The sequence below is a fragment of the Anoplopoma fimbria genome, chromosome 12 (genome assembly GCF_027596085.1).
Source record: "Anoplopoma fimbria isolate UVic2021 breed Golden Eagle Sablefish chromosome 12, Afim_UVic_2022, whole genome shotgun sequence".
NCBI lineage: Eukaryota > Metazoa > Chordata > Actinopteri > Perciformes > Anoplopomatidae > Anoplopoma > Anoplopoma fimbria.
This window is the reverse complement of record NC_072460.1, coordinates 10,596,826-10,616,498: the sequence shown is the minus strand read 5'-3', so window position 1 is coordinate 10,616,498 and position 19,673 is coordinate 10,596,826. Positions and strand designations below refer to the sequence as shown.

Genomic DNA, 19,673 nt, shown 5'->3' with positions numbered 1-19,673 from the left:
AGTCCCGCAGCGGGGAAATTTGCAACATGACGACATATCATTGATATAAATATGCTCTTTTCCAGGTCTCCAGCACATTGAGCAGGATGAGAGGGTTTCCATGGGCACTGATGGCAACCTGTACTTCTCTAATGCCTTACAGAAAGACAGTCGGCAGGACTACTGTTGCTTTGCTGCCTTCACCAAAATACGCACCATCGTCCAGAAAACCGCCATGGCTGTCGTGGTCGAGAGCTGTAGGTCTATAAAATAGTCTGTGTGGTCTTAACCACTTGTAAATCATGATATCAAGTACAGATCCCTGAGAAGTGAAAATAAAATGTTATTATTAAGTTGTTCTTCCATCGTATGCCAAGGAGCAGGGCTTTCCTTGTCACGTTTATGCTCAAGCAAAAACTCTGTTATGACACTGAATTGAGCAATACATGTCGGCGTAGACGAATCATCACTTCCACTACTAGAATGATTCTCACCGTGCTTTGTTTTTATCTTCCAGTGAAACCTGGCAATGAGTCTGTTGACAGCAGCAACGCCAGTGAGTGACTCACACATCAAAGCCCTCACAGTATAAATCAAAACGCATGTAATTTGAACAGGCAGCATAGTTGCTTTTCATATTGACTATAAATTTGTGTGTAGATTATATAACCATTAATTAAAATTATACATCTGACTGAGGAAGACTATTCTCTATGTTTAACACAGCTGAAGCCCCCCCAGTGAGAATACCCAGCCTGCTGCTGCCCTCTGGTGTTCAGACAGAGAAGGTGCTGTTGAAGGGAGAGAATCTGCAGCTTGAGTGTATACCACAGGGATAGTATGTATACCTGCTGTGTCATCACATTATCTCTATATATAAACCTTATGTTGTCATAGTTATCTGCTATTGCACTTCATAACATGTTGTTTCATTTCGTAGTCCCACGCCAACGGTACATTGGATGAAAATGGGAGAGAAGCTGCCTCTTCGGACACAATTGAAAAACTTTGAAAAGCTGTTGTTCATATCTTCTGTAGACGAGTGGGATGGTGGGAAATACATGTGTAAAGCCAAAAACTCTGCTGGAGAGGCTGCGCACTACTTTGATGTAATAGTGGAAGGTAGGAGCTAACATGTATTTGTGGGTGCATTTGTTTTTACTTAAAAGAGAAAGCACAGGATTGGCAGTTGTTATTTTGTTTGTTTTGTCTCAAACTAACATGGGTCTTCTTAAAATCCCTCAGATCGGCCAAAGTGGGAGACGGAGCCTCCTCAAAGCCAGCTGACTGTGATTGGGACTGATGTTCACATCAAGTGCTCGGTCAGCGGAAAACCATTCCCAGACATAACATGGCGGAGGAACGGAAAATTGTTCAGAGGTGAGTGGGAATAATATCTCGCTGTGGTTTTATGCATCTTTGACAAAGGGCAAGAGGACAGCAGCAAGTAGCTACACCTCTCCACAACTTCAACCACTCAACTGAAAGCTGACAAGCAGCTATTCTGCCAGGTGTCCTTCAGAGCTCATGGGACAGACTTGATTCCTTGACAGGGAATGCTATACACATTTTCACTATTTAGCCTGAATTGTATATTGAAAAAACAAAGTGAAAAAAATACACTGGTAGCAGTCCAACTAATACTCTTTTCTTTACTGATGATAAGTACATGTTAGAAATGTGGAAAAACAATGTTATATAATGTCTTGTTGCATAAATGTAAGGTTAAGGATTATTTATTCTAACAATGAGCAGGGAATTTCTTAGCAGGGAATGCAACACAATCTTGCAGGACTGGTGTAGTCTTAAGGTCCATAATGTAAATGTTTTAAAGGCTTTTTATGAATTTATATGATTATTTTTTTAGGTGCAAAGATGATAAAGAAAATCATTTAAAAATGAATACATTTTAACTGAAGTTTTCTGTCCAATATTTTTCTGTCCAATATTTACCATCATCTTATATTTACTATAACGTCATACAGGATGTGCTGGTTTTTGTTTTTTAATTAACTGTTACATTTCTGGCCTAAGTACACATCTGTGTGTCCTTCTTTCTTTTCTTTATCTAAAGTAAGTTTCAATTGGCAATATAAATATATATATATATATTTTCTTATTTTCTCTATTAAATCATTTATCCCTGGTCAGAAAAAGAGCAAATGGTCACGTTATAAAAAAACTGGCACCAGTAAATATCTATTATTTTTGCTTAAAAAATTACTTATTATTTTTATAGTCTTTGCCAATTATCTGTCGATGAATTACCTGATTAAGCAACTGTTGTAAAAACGTGTGTGTGTGTGTGTGTGTGTGTGTGTGTGTGTGTGTGTGTGTGTGTGTGTGTGTGTGTGTGTGTGTGTGTGTGTGTGTGTGTGTGTGTGTGTGTGTGTGTGTGTGTGTGTGTGTGTGTGTGTGTGTGTGTGTGTGTGTGTGTGCGTGTGCGCGCTTTCAGATGACCCATTGAGCAACAGGCGAGTGCTTGATGACACTGTGATTCTCCATAATGCCAGAGCAGCAGACAGCGCCGTCTACCAGTGTGAAGCCTCCAACAGTCATGGCAGTATCCTGGCCAACATTAACATCATGGTCATGAGTGAGTATTACAGCCAGACTTAAACCTTGCACAGCCATCGACGCCATAAACACAATGGCTACTTTATCAGGTTCAACTGAATGTGGGAAATGTCGTGCTGTTGGTTCAATAGCATTTCACAGTTCCTTCAGATTTAGAGGTGGTTTTGAGGGTTTTCATCCATATATATTATTATTATATTCTCACTTCAGCACTTTGGCTTTTTTTAAGAGATATTCTATCTTCTGCCTGCATCTAAAATATATCTGTGTTTTCAGTCATTTGCTCTTCTGTCCCTATTTCTTGTGGGGGAAAAAAATCTCATATCAATGGCAATAACTTGACATTTGAGCAGCTGAAACCTCCACTCCCTCCCCATGCTCTTAGATATGGCTCCGCGAATACTGACAAGGGACTTCCAAGAGTATGCTGTAGTACTAGGAGGGGACATCGTCATGAACTGCAGTGTTTTCAGCTCTCCACCACCCACCATATCCTGGTAAGTGATTACAGAGGAACAACAGGTGTATGAGTCCTGGTGACATCTGTCAGTGGGAAGTTTCACTACATTTTAACACATGTTTTAAGACAAAATAACTTCCATGTATCAGTCAGCTCTGTGCAGTTGACAGATGTGAGCATTAACAGTATGGTATCACAGCAGTGATTTATGCTCTTAATCAACACTGCTTCAGGTGTCTGCAGGACAGAGATGTTGGAACATACAGTATGTCTATATAATCTCTTGTGTCTTGGAATTTGGCTAATTCAATCTATGAAACATCACTGCAGCTTTGCTACAGTTCTACAAAAGGAAAATATCCTCTCAGACAGTAATGAAAAAACACTCATAACTCTAGTAAAGACCTTCAGAATATTAGGATACTTCTTTTAGATGATATTCCAATTTTTTTCAAAAGAAGTTAGCAAAAATTAAATTACAGTTAATTGAAATTTCCCTGAAATGACAACTGTAAAAATGAAACAGGCATGATTAACATGGCTCATTTCTGACCTTGACCAAATACTTGGTTAATAAAAACTGAAGCTGAAATTGTTGCACCTTAATTGGCGTAAACTTTCTCTCCTAGGGCCAAAGATGAGACTCTAGAGACCATCGAGGGGGAACGATTTTTTGCTGTGAACGGATCTTTGCAAATCATCAGAGCAGAAAGAAATGACAGCGGGAAATATGTGTGTATTGCCTCTAACAAGGAGGGCAAGTCATCTGTCACTGCTGTGCTGGATGTGAAAGGTATCTCAGCAACATGATTAGTGCTTTCTTTAAACAGTTGCCAGTTTGCCATAACGATAAACGGTTTTCAAATGTTTCTATCTGCTTTGCTAGACTAGGGAAGGAGGGGGAAAAAAATAATCTTTGTTCAGTCGTTCAGTAGAAGGCTTTGGCTTGTTTGCAAAACCACATTCCACATAAGATCTGGAAGATAGACTCCTTAATGTTAATATAATATCTTAGCATCTAGCCTTAAAATTCATCTTTCATTGATGTTTTAGAGAGTCAGCATAAATAATAATGTTGTGGAACATATTAAGGAATCTATTTTCCATGGACATTTCAGAAATGCAAATCACCATGGAAATGTATTGAGCAACATCAAGACATTTCCATTTTGATTACTCATTTCACTGATCAAAGAGGTAGTTACCGCAAGAGGGACTCATTTATAAAGTAAATTATTTGGCTCAATGTCAAATATCACATCTTATTCAAAGCATGCAGGAATTATGAATAATTATCTTCTCTTGCTGCAGCCTAACAAGACAAATGTAATTTTCTCATCTGTTTTAAAAGTTGATTTTGTCCCTTGCCTTTTTTTCTTTAGACCCTACAAAAATAGTATACCCACCTGAGGACGTGCAGATCATCAGTGGGAACACAGCCCAGTTGATGTGCCAGGTAGAGTTTGATAAAAGCCTGCAGGGTTCCTTTGAGGTGGTTTGGAGCAAGGATGGTGAGGAGATCCCACTTTTCTCTGAGGAAAATTCCAGGTAGGTTTCCATTAGTTATTAGGTGTGTTTTTGCTCTTTATCTCTATGCTAATGCTCAGGAAGAAAGTCTCAAAAGCTTTGTGCCTTATCCCTGCTCATAGAGGGTCAACGACGGGGGATTTTGCTAGCCTTTTGTCTGCTTAATGAGTTCACTGATATATTTTTGCCTGGTTATTGGGTGGCTATCTAAGAAGAATGCAACAGTTTGGTAATAGTTGTTGGAAAGTTGGGCCATAGCACAAACTACTGCACTTACTTGAATGGAACAAACAAACAAACCTGGCACCTATAAACCATGATTATCTATTACTATGTACATTTTGATGCAGATCCAGATTTAGATGTAGACAGACAAATAAATCGAAACTTTTCCTATTATCAAAATCAATAACAACGGAGAGGATTGTGCAGCTTTGGCACAGGTAATATCTATGCTATCCTTGATTGATTGAATTTATATTACAGCTATGTACTAACAAATGTGCTTACATGTTCAGATACTTTATGGACGATGGCATGCTGCAGATCATGAGTGTGAACCTGAGCGATCAGGGAATATACAAATGCATTGCTAGGACCAGCCTAGATGAGGACAATGCCACTGCACTACTCACTGTGCTGGGTAAGATGGTTTTGTAAATAATATAGTATAATTTGTTTTGGATGTCATTATTATATTGACACCCCCAGATGTTTTGAATGTTGAATCGACAGATTCTACTGAGCACCTAATGTTGTATGTATTTTGTGTTGCAGATGTTCCTGATGCTCCAAAAAATTTAGAGATATCTGAAATGAAGAGTCAGAGAAATGTTCTCCTGTCTTGGATACCTGGCAGTGATCACAACAGCTCTGTAACAGGTAGGAAGTTAATGTAGAAGAAGTAGAAGAAGAAGAAGAACATTTGAGGTCTGAAAGAGGTGGTAGCGGTGCTAAAAGATACAACAGGTGAACAACATTTTTGAGGAGATCATCAACAGTTGCTTGCACACTGTTTACTGTTGTGACTGTCAGTTGTTACACTTACGTTTACATCATACATGATGATGTAATTAATATGTAAGGGATGAGCGAATGTAATTATGGTAGAATAGATGAGACTCCAACTTTATTGTCCACCTGGAAGTTTTTAGACAATAAACCAAATCCGAGTATATTAGAACATAAACAAAGTAACAACATGCACACTTGACTTTATCACCTAAAGGTCTGCAGACTACTATTTAAAACTGGTTTAGAATTGTTCTTTAAGGAGCTCCTAGTTAGTTGAGTTGTTATATAACCGGAGCATCATGGGTTGGATTCTGGCCTTTGGACTCACACTCTCTCTCTCTCTCTCTCTCTCTCTCTCCCAAAACAAAAGAATTGTTATTTGATGCAATTTCTAATTCATTTCTGTACATCACAAAACGCTGTCATGTCATGAGTTAACAGACTCTGCTGTTGCACTAACTAAAGTTCTATAACAAGCGCTGGCTGCAAATAGCTGTGAAGTCCTGAGGATTCTGGCAGGGAAGCTGTGTCTCATTTATGCTTCAATAAAGGGACTCATTTATTTTTGGAAGTTAGTGATGATAAGAATTAAGATCAATTGATAAAAAATATCCTTGTAGTGTTTATTAGCTTGGATGTGTGTTATCTGAAATCATAAATTAGAATAGACGTGCCTGAAGAAGATCCTTTGTTGTGCTGAAATGTGAAATGTGCAGTCATTTTATTTGTTTAATCAAACATCTTGGTGCAACAGACCTCAGTTGTAATGCCAGCTATTTTGTAAACGATATCTGTGATCAGAATGGCTTAGCATCAAATGTATGTGCCTCTACCATCTCCTGAGTGCAATGCATGGCTCTTTAACTGCTGTGTCTGTCTGCTGTTTTGTGCTGAACAGTTTGTGTTCAGTGGGTTTTTAGAGCTTTTTTGCTGAAAACTGCTGCCTGTGGAGGCAATTAGCGAAGCTTAACAGAAAGTCTGGTAGCAAACATTGCTGGTTCTCTCCAAAGTACAAAATAAATCTGCCTACCAACACCCCTTAAGCTCAATGCTAAGCCAACCTAATCACCCCTGACTTTAGCTTTGTACTTACCACACAGATAAGAAAGTCATTTATTCTTACTCTCAGAAAGAAAGCAGAATAGAATGTTTAGAATGTTGAATCATTCCTTTATTGGTCTAGTGAAAGTGTTCACGTGTACTGTTTATAATCTATCAGTAATGTTTTGTGGACTGTGCAGTTAGTGAAACAAATAGGAGTCTAATACAACACAGTGATAACTGAATGTGTCTGCCTTGTCTCCTCCATGAGCACAGAATTTATAGTAGAGTATGAGGAGAGCCAATGGGAGCCCGGCAGGTGGAAGGAGCTACAGAAAGTCCCTGGTAACCAGGCAACAGCCGAGCTTGCACTACAAGGCCACCTTAACTACCAGTTCAGAGTGTACGCTGTTAATGTTGTTGGACCTGGACCCCCCAGTGAGCCCACTGAGAGATACAAAACACCTCCTGCTGGTGAGACTCGCTCCCTTTAATTAACATTTTTCTGCTGTAGTTATTTATTGATGTGAAAGCATGCAAAGTTTTTAACATTTCTTTTGAAACATGCTGTGTGGAGGGGCCGCCCTTTGGTCACAGCATTTAGTAGCTGTGTGGGGTGTAGATATTTTTGGGTCTTAGAAGTATTAGCTCCAGCACATGTTACTGCTTGATCTTGATTCTCATATGAATATACTTATGTAAAAAACGAGGATACTTGTACTACAATTGCTGAAGAGTCTCAGCTCTTAGTTTTAGCTGATCAGCAGGGATGCATTTTTGCATTTTAGCTATAGTTTAACTATAGTTTGACTATCAAACTATAGTCATAAATAGAAAAATAGCACAAAAAGAGGGTGAACTTCTTTGTGCTATTTTTTTCCCCATTTATAAATATATGATTATATAACTTCTCTTCAAAGCTCCTGATAAAAACCCAGAAAACATCAAAATTCAAGGCCACCTCCCTCACCAAATGGACATTAGCTGGGAGGTAAGAGATGGAGCATATCGATCTATAAGATTGTACTTTGGAAGCCATCATAGTATGGAAGCAAGATTTTTAAGTCATCAGTACATTTTTCTGTTGTAGCCACTGTTGCCCATTGAACACAATGGACCAGGCCTTGAGTACAAGGTGAGCTACAGGAAACTGGATGTGGAAGATGTCTGGAGGGAGCATCTGGTGAAAAGGCACGTCTTTGCCGTGAGGAACACGTCCACTTTTGTCCCCTATGAGATCAAAATTCAGAGCAGGAACAGCCACGGCTGGGGACCAGAACCTAAAGTCGTTACTGGTTACTCTGGAGAAGACGGTGAGTTACAGACTTAATACTTGCTCATCATGTCATTATTATATAAAATTTTCAATATGTATTTATTCACTTCAGTTCTGCTGTTTCATTAAATCGCCTAAGGCTGAAATAGCACATGTAGCTGTTGTTTTGCTTAACTTACTGTGTTATCGTATCCCACCCTGTCTTCAGCCGTCTTTTGGCATTGTCTGCGGGAAAATGTGTCAGGTTAAGTTCTTTCTTTTCTTCCTTTTGATCATAGTTTTTAACCCTGTGTGGCTTTGCAGTAGTGACTTTTCCTCCCTTACTGAAAAAAGAAACGCCTTTTACTAAATCCAGCAGGTGGCAGATAACCTTTTGTAGAGCAGAGGGATGTCAAATTTCCACTTCTGTCTCAGAAGCTGTGGGAGATTTGACAGATCACGACACACGTCTTGCTGTAGGCCTTCTTAAGCACAATGGCTGCTTCTCTCTTAAGCGTGCTTTCCTACTTCTACTTCAGTAGCATGTAGAGCAGAAAATATTGAGAGCATTTTCATTCCACATTTGGTGTTGTATTTGTGCCTAGTGAAAAGAAGAGAAAAAGACTGCCTCATTTAGTGTCCAGCTGAGTTTGTATTTGTGCACACTAGCATCACTGTTTTTATTTACTACCAAAAACAGCAACAGATCATCTCTGCACAGCTTTAAAAAAAAGAGAATGACCTGTTCCCCTTCAACACAACAGCTCAGACCATCAAATTAGGCTGTTTTTGTCCCTTTCTGTATATGCAAGCTTTTTTTCCCAGATGATGTCCTCTCTTTATATATGTTTTATGGTAGTTTTAAAGAGTTTCGGCAAAGGTAGCCTGTTGTTTGCAGTCTGTCTGTATTCCTGACCTTCCTCTATGTGTTGTTTAGTCCCGACTGCAGCACCACGGGACATAGCAGTGGAGGTGATCAACACCACTGTCCTGAGAGTTAGCTGGACCCCGGCTCCACCTGCCACAGTGAGAGGTCATCTAGGGGGCTACAATGTAAGTGTTTTGATGGTCCTGAAACCTGATTTCTTCCAGACTACTTTTTATAACTGAACATTTTCAATGGCAGAAGAGGAACCCTTAACAGCACATTTTGTAGCACTTTACCTAACAATACAGTAATTACTTGGTGTTTACATGAGCGAGATACAAAGGGTTAGTTAGAGTTAAAGTCCTTTACCTGGTGCTATTATATCTTTATTCTAAAACATTTTCAATTTTTATTTTTTTTCACTCATTTTCACTGTTTTGTGTTTTATAAGTGCCCTTTTCCATCAATATTGTAATTGCAAATATTGCAAGCAAATGTTTTAATAGGCAGGATATGTCTGAAGCAGAAATATAATTATGTGAAACATGAATATTTTTAGGTACTGTATCCCAGTAGTCTCAGACTGATTATATAGTTAAACAGGACATAACAAGCAACACATTGACATTGGTTGTAAAAATGGATAAAACTCAGTTTTCTTGAAATAAAGGTATATTTCAGTTAAATTTGACAGCTGTATATCTGGTAGTGACATGGCCATTATAGTAATGAGCACATAGAAAAAGGTTATTCCCTGAAAATGTAATATTTTGTGAGGTTTACCCGACTGGATTTGTTTTTTCGCTCTCTGTATTTCAAACTCCTATAATGGACTTTTTCCGAGCGGTTCATCTTTTCTGGTCCAATGATTTTGTCATTAAGAAACAAACCACCTGATTAATCAGCGATGATATTTCTTCATTTGTTCACAGAGGCATCTCAGTTTTCGAGAGAAGTAGTAGTTTCCTTAATGTATAATTTAATGGAAAAAAATCTTGTGAAAATATTTCAATTAAAAGGCATTTTTTAAATGTGGTAATATGATAATAAAAATGATGTGTGTAGGTGTTACAGTGGTTGACAGAGTGACGATGTGATCGTGTGAAGTTGCTACTTTGTCACATACCTTCCCTTGAGGTGATTGGTAACAAAAGCCACATCGCTGATTCACAGTTCATATGGGATGTCTTATTTCACATATCTGCCTCATTTAAGAGGAAACCAGGTATGAATTACCCCTCCTCAACATTTTCTATCTGTCTCTGTCTTCCTCTTTCCTCCATCCTCTCTGTGGACTCTGTTCAAATTCGTCCCTCATCACCATTTTCCATTACCTCCCTCTCACAGGTTCACTGGTTGAGGAAACGAAGTTTGCTGAACCCCAACAAGATTTTAGATGAGCGCCAGTCGCTGTCTTTTTCTGGGAAGAGGACTCATGCCATCGTGCCGGGCCTGGAACCTTTTTCCGAATACAGACTCACTGTCAATGTTTTCAACAAGAAGGGCAACGGGCCCAACAGTGACTCGGTCACCTTCAACACTCCAGAGGGAGGTGAGCTGACACAAACATACAACACACAACAAATGGGTGCTCCTCACACACTTATAAGTACTGGAATTAAGTACACAACAACCAAAGAACACTCAAACTTGCAGAAAGATACAGTAATAACTGTATCTTCCTGAAATACATTGAAAATGACTCAGGCAACGAGACAAGGAATTTTAACACAAATGTTGTTTCATATACGTTATAGTCCCTTGCATTGAAGCTACTTTACCTTGGTGTTTGTGCTCACTTTTCAGCATAATAAATTATCAGAGTTTGACACCAGAAGACGATTTTGACTGTTTTACAGGGAGGAAAATTGTCTCTGTGCTCACCTTAAAACTGAATGTACCTATAAGCATGATCACAACTAGTGTGGGAATCAATCACGGTCCAGTGTGCAACTTAAACAAATGCGATGCAGACGCTTGAAACCTCAGATGAACAGACCCTGAGAATGGACCTTTTAGTGACGTAGGAGACAAAAAACACATATTCTTGGATTTTTTATTTTCAAAGAGGGAGAACAAGTAGATGTTATTTAAAAGTGACTAGGTAATTGAACTTTGGTAGGAAAACAATATCGACACAGTATCTTTTAGTATGCTTAAAAGCATATCTAAAATAAAATGGATGAAATACAATGTTTAGCTTTAAGGCCAGAAGAGAAAGTAGAAGGTAGTTATCATGAAAATACTTATCAAAGGCTGCTTAATATTACAACCTTATTAAATGATAATGTTGCTTACAATAGGCAAACTGTCATATGCTCATACGATCAGTTTGTTTTTCCTCTCTTTGAAAAATAAAAGTGAAAGGAAAGCTTATAGCACGGAATAAATATCAAGCATGAAAAGACACTTGGGAGAGAAAGAAATTTATTTGGACGTGACTGAAAAAAACTAAAGCAGACTGGTGCTTTGATGCAATGTTTTACCACCTACACATGAATAACAAGTTACTAAAGAAACATGTCCATACAGTAGAAAACATTAACATTACTGTCATTTTCATAGTTCCTGAGCAAGTTCCCATTCTGACTGCCTCCAACGCTCAGAAAGACTCCATATTGCTGGTCTGGGGCCCACCGCTGGAGACAAACGGCGTCCTCACTGGTTATCTCCTGCACCACCACCTCAGTATGTACACACACACAATGTTGACTAATGACTAATTACTCATTGACTCAAACAGTGCAGACCTCTGGCCCTGTGTGAGGTTTTTCATTAATAGACGTCTCCTTGCTGTAGCTCGGTGCTTTGTCTGTAGCGTGAGACGATGTGGGGGCGGAGTGTATGCAGGAGTGTAGCTGCAGTGTGAGTAGGTGAGAAAAAAGATCAGGTTGTAGTGGGGGGGAGGAGGTGTAGAGTGGGTGGATACAGGATACGACAGTTTATCGTCCAGTCTATAGGTTTAATGTTTGATAAACCTGAAAGCATACTACACACAATATATCTAAATTTCATTGTCGTTGTTTTTTGTGTTTTTGTTTTCATCTATATACTTTTGCAGTCTTATATTTCATGATGTACATACTAGTTTGTAGGATAACTGGAGTCAAATTCCTTGTATGCTTATGTATACATGGCCATTATAGCTGATTCTGATTCTGATTCTGATTCTGATCATCTAGGCTTCGTCTCTTTTCTCTTGTGTTATTATACCAGACACTAGGTTGCACTGTTTAACACTGAACGCTCCACAATGGACTGCAACAGTGCAACTGTGCAGGCCACTAGATACCTTCCTCTGTTTTTCTTATCTGGTATCCTCCTGGACTGCAGGTTCTCTTCCAAAATGATCATTTAAGTCAGTGCTGTTTGTGCCTATTTTACTAATTTCTTTGGCCTTATTCACTCAGAAGCATTTCATCTTGCAAAAAACCCCACCTTTATGATTGAGAACAGTTAGGGGTGAACAAGTGAGTGAGGGGCTTTCATTACGCCCTCTCTGTTTTCAAAGCCTGCGTTGTTGTTGGCTGACATTTCTGAAATCTTTTGTGTAAAATGTGAAAGCAGAGACAGCCCTTTGCCGCCTCCACCATGCAGCAACCTGGCCATCTCTTCAATACACTTGGTCCTTTCAGCTTTATTTTTTCCCCATATTAGATGTCAGACTTTACACAGATATTCCTACGCAACGCAGTCCGTAGGTGTTGGAGGTTTTTCGGTTGGATTGATTCACCGTGCAATTCAGGCGGATCTCAAATTTTATTTTATGTCACTTCTATTAATTGTTATATGTTATACTATATAGTATATGCACATCCAGTTGAGTCATGCAACCGCAGTGTAATTAGTCAGTGGATATTTATGAGGGTGTTCACCAACACCTGGGATATCCAGCTTTCTGTGCTGTAAACAAACACCCATTTTCCAGAAGCGGCATCACAGACTTGGCACATATCCGGTGCTCCCCTGCGTCTCAACATTGGCACAGTAATGACATCAACGTGGGGGAGTTTCAGGAGAAATGCGTTACTTTCTACAGTCTGCACAACTACTTTTTTAAATCTATAATGCAAGTTTGGTGATACATTATGCTGCTCCTCTGATTTCCTTCTACAATGTCTGCTTATGTTTATTTTTTTCTTTAATCTCTTTGTCTTTCTTCAGTTTTTTTCCCACCTGCTCTTGTGATTTTTTTTCTTCCCTTTACACAAAGCTTTTCCTTCATCAAATATCCTCCAGTTCTTCCTCCTCCTGCATTTCTTTCTCCTCTCTCATCCTGCTCTTTTCACTGATTGCCAGTTGTTTATTCCCCCCCCAGCTCCTCTTGAGCTCTCTATCTCCTCCTTTCATCTCCTCTCCCCTTTCTTCATAATGTATTCCTCCTCTGCTCACCTGTCACGACATGTTTCTGCTCTACTCACTTTCTGCCTGAGCTAGCATGACATCCCTTCATCTCCCCCTCCCACAGCCATTGACCCTCATTATAGTTGTGCTCCATTAACATACAACATGAGCCAACGGTGATGACTTTTTTCACCGTGTATCTGTCGTAGGCTCACTCATGCCTCGTGAACTGACCTGACATCTTTCTCCTTCCTCCATAGTTAATGAGACCACACTGGAGGTGGTTGACTCCCAGGAGACGAACATCACTGGGGCTGACACCACCCAGTGGCAGCTTCGGGGTCTAGAGGATGGCAGCCTCTACCGCTTCCATCTCAGAGCCTGCACTCGAGCAGGTTGTGGACCTCCGCTGGCCCAGGAGAGCACCACTGTTACTCAAGCACGTGAGTGGAAAAAATCAGTGCACCTACCTTGGTTAATATGATCACATTTGCATTTGGTTTGGGTATAAAGTCCCACTAGTGTTTTCTTAAGCATTCTACAGAGATGGTTGTTGTCTGTACGATGTAAACATTCATACAAAGTGGGGATATTTAGAGTAATTGTACTGTATCATATATGAAACTACTCTGCATAGGTATGTGGAGTACTTATCAGCTTTTGCAAACAGTTATAAGACTTCTGTGGCTCCAGAGGACAGTTTGTCAAGACTGAGAAAATAAACCCTGATGATGTCATCAGGGTTATCTGGGCTTTTGTTTTACGTAAAGGCGGTGTTACAAACTTGTGCCATGAAGTTTGAATGAAGTGGGTGTTAACAGGACATGGAAGGTCCAATGAAAAGAGTCTTTTTTTTAAGTGCATTGTGGGAATTGTAGGACCTGTCCATTGGAGCTCTGCCCACACTGAGTCAAAGTTAGGATATTATATCATCTTATGTAGAAGAAGATTTTGGTCTTTGCATCAGTTCTTTGTCACACATCCTTACCTCTGGATTTTCACTAAAAAAGCTGACAAAGAAACAATAAAAATGGTTGAGCAAAAACAAGCACAAAGTTAGATAACAATGGAATAAGCACAGCAACTCAGCAGGATTGATTATTATTAGATGAGATTCTAAGGGGCCTAAGTGAAATAGGTAAATCATGTTTCAAGCTGTTGCTTTAAAATGATCGATGTGATTGCCTCCCTAATTCCCTTGTGAATGCTTTTCTACAGTTTGCATATTAAAAGGTGCATCTCCAGTTTTCATATGACAGCGGTAGAGAACATCTAAGAAACCCACAGCGGAGGATTCAAGTGAACCTGAAGTCACATAAAACGACAGGGAGTCTGCAGTTTGGACTGGTCCTTAGCCATTTAGAGCCTTCTATGAAAGCCTAGGGCTTTCTTTAAGGCTGTTTTTAAAAGATACCGGGAGCCAGTGCAGCCCATCTAAAACTGGAGTGCTGTGCTACCTCTTTATAGTTTTGTTTTGAAGTTTAGTAGCAGATTTGTGAATAAATTTTATCCGCTAAATACCCTTTTAAAAAATACAAGTGAAAAGTTACAGTGCTCCGCTTGAGATGAAAGCATGAATAGGCTTTGTGGCATCTTGTTAGCTAAGGAGTGCTAGTATCCTGGCAGTATGTCTCATATTGTCTGAGATGTTGGTTTATACATAAACTTCACAAGATGAAAGAATGCTATTTTGGCCATTCTGCAGATTGCAGATCTGCAGAATGTTCAGATTCAGTTCAGATTCAAAAACACAGGCTTATAGTATAACGTCTGATGTGATCTGGGGAACCAGAAATCCAAGCGGCATAACTTCATCCATGAGGAGCTTTTTTGTTTTTTCTTTGAGTTGTAGATATAATTTATCTAGTTTTTGATCGCAGAAAGATAGGATGCGAGTGAGATTAAGGCAGTTTGTTAATTTGGCTCTTATGAAATATATAATCATGTGCCATCTGCATAGCTGTGAATATTGAAAAAAAGGATTACTTCCTGAACAACATAAATAGCTGTCAAGATGTACACATTTCAAACGTCACCAGAAAGACAATGATGTCAGTGTTGTTGTGACCAGTGGTTTATCTTAAAGTCTGACTGGAACTTCTCCAGAATAGCTTTGATTTTTTTTTTTACTATTTAGTAAACTCCTCACTGTCTGCAGTGAAGCCTGGAAATTGAATGTCAGAGGTTCGGACGGGTTATAACAGCTGATCCATCATAGAAACGATATCGTAGACCTTCCACGGGTTTCTCTGATTATGCATACAACCTTATTGTAAGTAGTTATGGGCTTGTTATAAATTAAACATGGACTTCCATTTCAGCTCTTCTGCATTTCCTGTCAGTGGCTCCACATGATCTCTTATGCACTCAAATAGAGTTGATAAATCATGGTGATGTTCTGTCACACAATCCTTTCATGACCTTGAGTGTTCATCAGGTTGTTGTTCGGGGTGTCATCCATTTCACCCACAGGCTCGGTCTCACGGAGTGAATTAATGAGCTGATAAGTTCAGAGAACAAAACCTGCTGTGGCATCTGTGATCATATTCTGAATGCTATAAAAAGTTCTAGTCGATTACACTGTCAGCTCTGAGCCACTACATGCAAATTCTTCTTTATTACATTAATTGGGTAAAGCTAATGTTTATCAGATTGAATGTGATTATAGCATAATTTACATATATTTGTTTTACTTTTATTTTATTTATTTTCAGAAAAATAGGACAATCCTTCTAAAAGTACATCGATGCATTTTGCTGTATGTGTTTCTCTCAGCGTATGCATTTTGCCACTAGGGGGTGCCAAAGTCAGAAATGTACTGATTCTACACACATGGTGGCTTTAATTTGTATTTTACATAAAACAAAAATATGTAGAGTCTGCCTGTTTTAGTTAAGCTCTTTGTAAACAATTAATTTAACACTTAATTCAGCCAATGTGGCTAGTAGATTGACATTATTAGCTGCATTTAGCAGGTGTAAACCTCAGCCTTCATATTACACAATGAATTAGAGAAAATAAGTGCTGGAATTTCTAGACAGTTCAATGTTCCCATAAAACTCCTCCCTCCATTACTTGGCATCCCCCAAAAAATATGAACACATGAGAAAATATGTTTCCACTCTCTCTGACTGTTCTAATAAAAGTTATTAATTCCTCTCTGGCTTTGATATTTCCCTTGAGAGGCTTTGCATCTTGTAGGTGGATGTTCGGCCTGAGAGCCATTAGATGCATTGTTTGTAAATATGGCCGAGTGGAGGCTCGGTGGGGAGATAAAATGGTTCTGTTTCGGAGCGCTGTCCTCAGGGCCTGTTAGTCACAATGCAGCAGTGCAGATTTATGGATGCCAATAGCACGGAGCAGGGGCACCATGAATCTAGAGTCGTTGATGGGGAGTAATGGAGTGACGGTGAAAAAAAAAAAGAATGCGTGTGAGTTAGAGAGCCTAGGCCATGAAGTGCTCCTTTTATATTTCACCTTTGTGACTGAGTGAGCTTTTAATGCTTATCCTCATTTAGTTGGGATAAGTAGTAGCTTAAAAAATGTCTGGACTGGTCACGGAGGTATCAGCAGACGTGTATTCATGTGTCTTTGTTTGAAAGGCTTGTCATGAAAAGAGAGTGGCTCAGGTGAGTGACAGACAAAAAACCCACGGAAGGATAGGGCGAGGCATCAGTGAGAAAGAGGAGCAGGGGAGACTGAGAGAGCACAGCTAATAGCCATAGCAGAAGAGTGTGGCAGACAAAGAAAGAAATATCTATATATACATTTTTTTTTACATCAGGTCTCCTGAGATAACAAAGCAGCAGAGCTAAAGCGGACTGCAAACTTGACAAAAGCACAGAGCAGAATGTACCTCTTAAGATGGACAAAAATAACCAGCTCCTCCAGAGATAATATTATTTGCTCCCTGGCACAGAATTTGAACGGCCATGATGTGGTCGCACAAACATTTGCTAATAGTGAGAACTTAATGTTTGAAAAGGTTTAGAAACATAACGATCAAGAGCTGATTCATCTTCACTGCAGTCACTTCATAATTCAGCTATCAGAGCAGAATAGTCTTTTATTAGCCTACAGCAGTGTGTAATGCCCAACACAGTTTATCAGACAAATTATATAATAATAGTAATTCAGTATTCAATGAGTGAATTCAGGTTACTTGGATCCAAAAAGTATTTTGTTGTTGTCACGTTAAACTATGAACCACTAATGTATGAATTGTGTTGTACTGTTTGCCAGTCAGTATGCAAGGAATAAAATAAGTTTCAACTGGTTGCAAACTGCAACCTCACCACTAGATGACATCTAATCCTGAACACTGCACCTTTAAATAGGTTGACACTATGACCGGAGATGTGATCTAAAAGGGTTAAAAAGGCATTTTTATCTCCACTTTAACTTAAAGCTGCTATAATAAATTATTTTCTAATTAAAATGTTTTAACTGACACTGTGTTGCTCGTAGCGATGAAACTACAGCTGAAGAATTATCACCTGAATCTGTATCTCCCCTCAGATTTTTGGAACTTTATAGTGAGTTTCAGTTTCTATTTGTTAAGCTGTCTGGCCTCCATTTTACTGTTGTAGTTCTCTCATAGAAAAAGAATATGAGTAAAATGGAGAATTAACTGTTCGCCTCTGTTCAGGTCAAAAGAAAATTTAGATTTTTGTTAGTTGTTAGGGTGACAACAGATCAGTCAGTGGGAAGGTAAGGTTTGTCACACATTGTTGCTAAGACAGCAGCAGAGGTAGTCACAGAGCCGAACCAATGTAAGGCTTATTCATACTCTCTTTCTGACTTACTTGTTTAAGGGACGCTGGCATGGGGGGACCACACACACACACACACACACACACACACACACACACACACACACACACACACACACACACACACACACACACACACAGACACAGACTGGACACTGATGTTTCTACGTAAGTTAGCTTGCCACAACGGTTGGAATGGCAACAGTGTATATAAAAATGGTCGCTGCTTTGTCTATCCTGATACGAATGTCTGTTCTACTCCTATACAGTTCTCTAGGCAAATGTTTCAGTTTAAAAGCTCTTAAAAAAGACTATACCATCTGTTGATGCAGGTTTAAAAAATAGAAGTGATTTTAAATCCGACAATTACAAATTTGCAAACAAAAAGCTAAATGTTAAATTCCTGCTCAGAATTAGTAACCAATAGTTTTAGTAGAATGTTTTTCAAAGGTCCTCTACCATGCCCTCTGATGCTGCAGCTCTCCACAAGTCACCAAATGCAAAACACCACTAAAAAGCAGATCACACAGAAAGGCATCCACCTGTGTGGTTGTATTTGTTAACAATCATCACCCACGTATTTGTGTGGGTTTGATGGACGTGCGTGTGTGTGCGTGTGTGTGTGTGTGTGTGTGTGTGTGTGTGTGTGTGTGTGTGTGTGTGTGTGGTCTATAAACCTTAAAGCTGGCTTTCCATATATGTCTATAATCTTCTTCTGTATTTCATTTTCTTTTTATCCCTCTGAAGATTTGTCCCCGACTCCAGGTGTGGCCCCTGTTCAGAGCAGTATGTATCACTGCCTGCAGCCGCTGAAGCTCGCTAACATAGAAGTAGTGGTAGAGATAGACGAAGCTGTAGGTGTGTTGTTTTAAAGGTTTGTCCTTTATAGTTGTAGAGCTATAGTTCGGGTAATTCCTAACTAGCAGTTCAAGAAAAACTGAACATTTCTTTGTCATAATGTGACAATTGTAGTTTGAAGTTTGCAATTCAGATTTGTTATGTAGACCCAAACCCTTCTGCAGTTACGGTGTGTTCACTATCACTCACACTGTACTTACGCCGTTACTTCCATTAATCCAGTTTTCCCGGTTGCTTTAACAACCCCGCCTTCATGTAGTCTATAGAGCTCGCTTGTAGAGTATTAGACCTGACAGCATTGCAGCAGGAATCTAACATCTGAGGCTTCTCTTTCATTTCAGGCCACAACTGCTCTCTTTCCTTTCCCAGCTCTATCCCAGGCAATTCCACTCATCCTTCTTTAGGTATATAGCTCACACTCACACATGTAGAGCCAATGATACCCCTGTGATCTCATCTTGATGTACCTTCAACTTTCAACTAACAATGGGATTCGAGACTTGGAGCAGTTTCAATCTATTCTGATATTCGCTCATGGTGGGGAGGCGTGCAGGAAATGCCAGTTTTGCTTAAGAGACAAGATGTCACTCCCGCCCACGATCTCTATATCTACCCTTTAAGAGTCAAAATCCAGCTCCACTCAATTAAGTTTGTGCCCCGGCATTGCTTTTTTGAACTGAAGGGTTTCTGCTAGCTGCAGTGTTCTGCAAGCTGCAGGGGAACCTATTTGCCTCTGCTAATCCTCTTTTCTTGCCTCCTTTCTCCCTTTCTCTGTGCTTGTCTGTGTATTCCTTTCCTCTTTATTTTCCTCCTCCTATTTCTTCTCTCTTTATCAGTGCCAGCGCTGTTGAACATAAGCTCTTATGTGAGTGACACCTTTGCCAAAATCAGTTGGACTGCCACAGAAGAGCAGCAGGACTCGGAGCTTTATGTGGCTTATATGAATAACCGTAAGCTACTTTTCCTGTCCCCGCCTTG

At 39.5% G+C, this 19,673-nt stretch overlaps 1 protein-coding gene across 5 annotated transcripts in view; it reads left to right on the top strand.

Annotated features, from left to right (window-relative positions):
- The window catches only part of LOC129099390 (neural cell adhesion molecule L1-like protein), a 48,560-nt gene that overhangs the window by 21,234 nt on the left and 7,653 nt on the right, over window positions 1–19,673 (top strand). For all 5 annotated transcript variants that reach the window (XM_054608617.1, XM_054608618.1, XM_054608616.1 and 2 more), the window contains exons 6-23: window positions 66–236; window positions 497–535; window positions 706–817; window positions 920–1,101; window positions 1,225–1,359; window positions 2,435–2,575; window positions 2,942–3,053; window positions 3,646–3,809; window positions 4,399–4,564; window positions 5,062–5,186; window positions 5,321–5,425; window positions 6,875–7,072; window positions 7,519–7,589; window positions 7,689–7,911; window positions 8,791–8,906; window positions 10,069–10,273; window positions 11,287–11,409; window positions 13,326–13,508. In XM_054608617.1, the coding sequence (XP_054464592.1) occupies window positions 66–236; window positions 497–535; window positions 706–817; window positions 920–1,101; window positions 1,225–1,359; window positions 2,435–2,575; window positions 2,942–3,053; window positions 3,646–3,809; window positions 4,399–4,564; window positions 5,062–5,186; window positions 5,321–5,425; window positions 6,875–7,072; window positions 7,519–7,589; window positions 7,689–7,911; window positions 8,791–8,906; window positions 10,069–10,273; window positions 11,287–11,409; window positions 13,326–13,508 (2,571 nt within the window). The remainder of the gene's footprint in view (window positions 1–65; window positions 237–496; window positions 536–705; window positions 818–919; window positions 1,102–1,224; window positions 1,360–2,434; window positions 2,576–2,941; window positions 3,054–3,645; window positions 3,810–4,398; window positions 4,565–5,061; window positions 5,187–5,320; window positions 5,426–6,874; window positions 7,073–7,518; window positions 7,590–7,688; window positions 7,912–8,790; window positions 8,907–10,068; window positions 10,274–11,286; window positions 11,410–13,325; window positions 13,509–19,673) is intronic.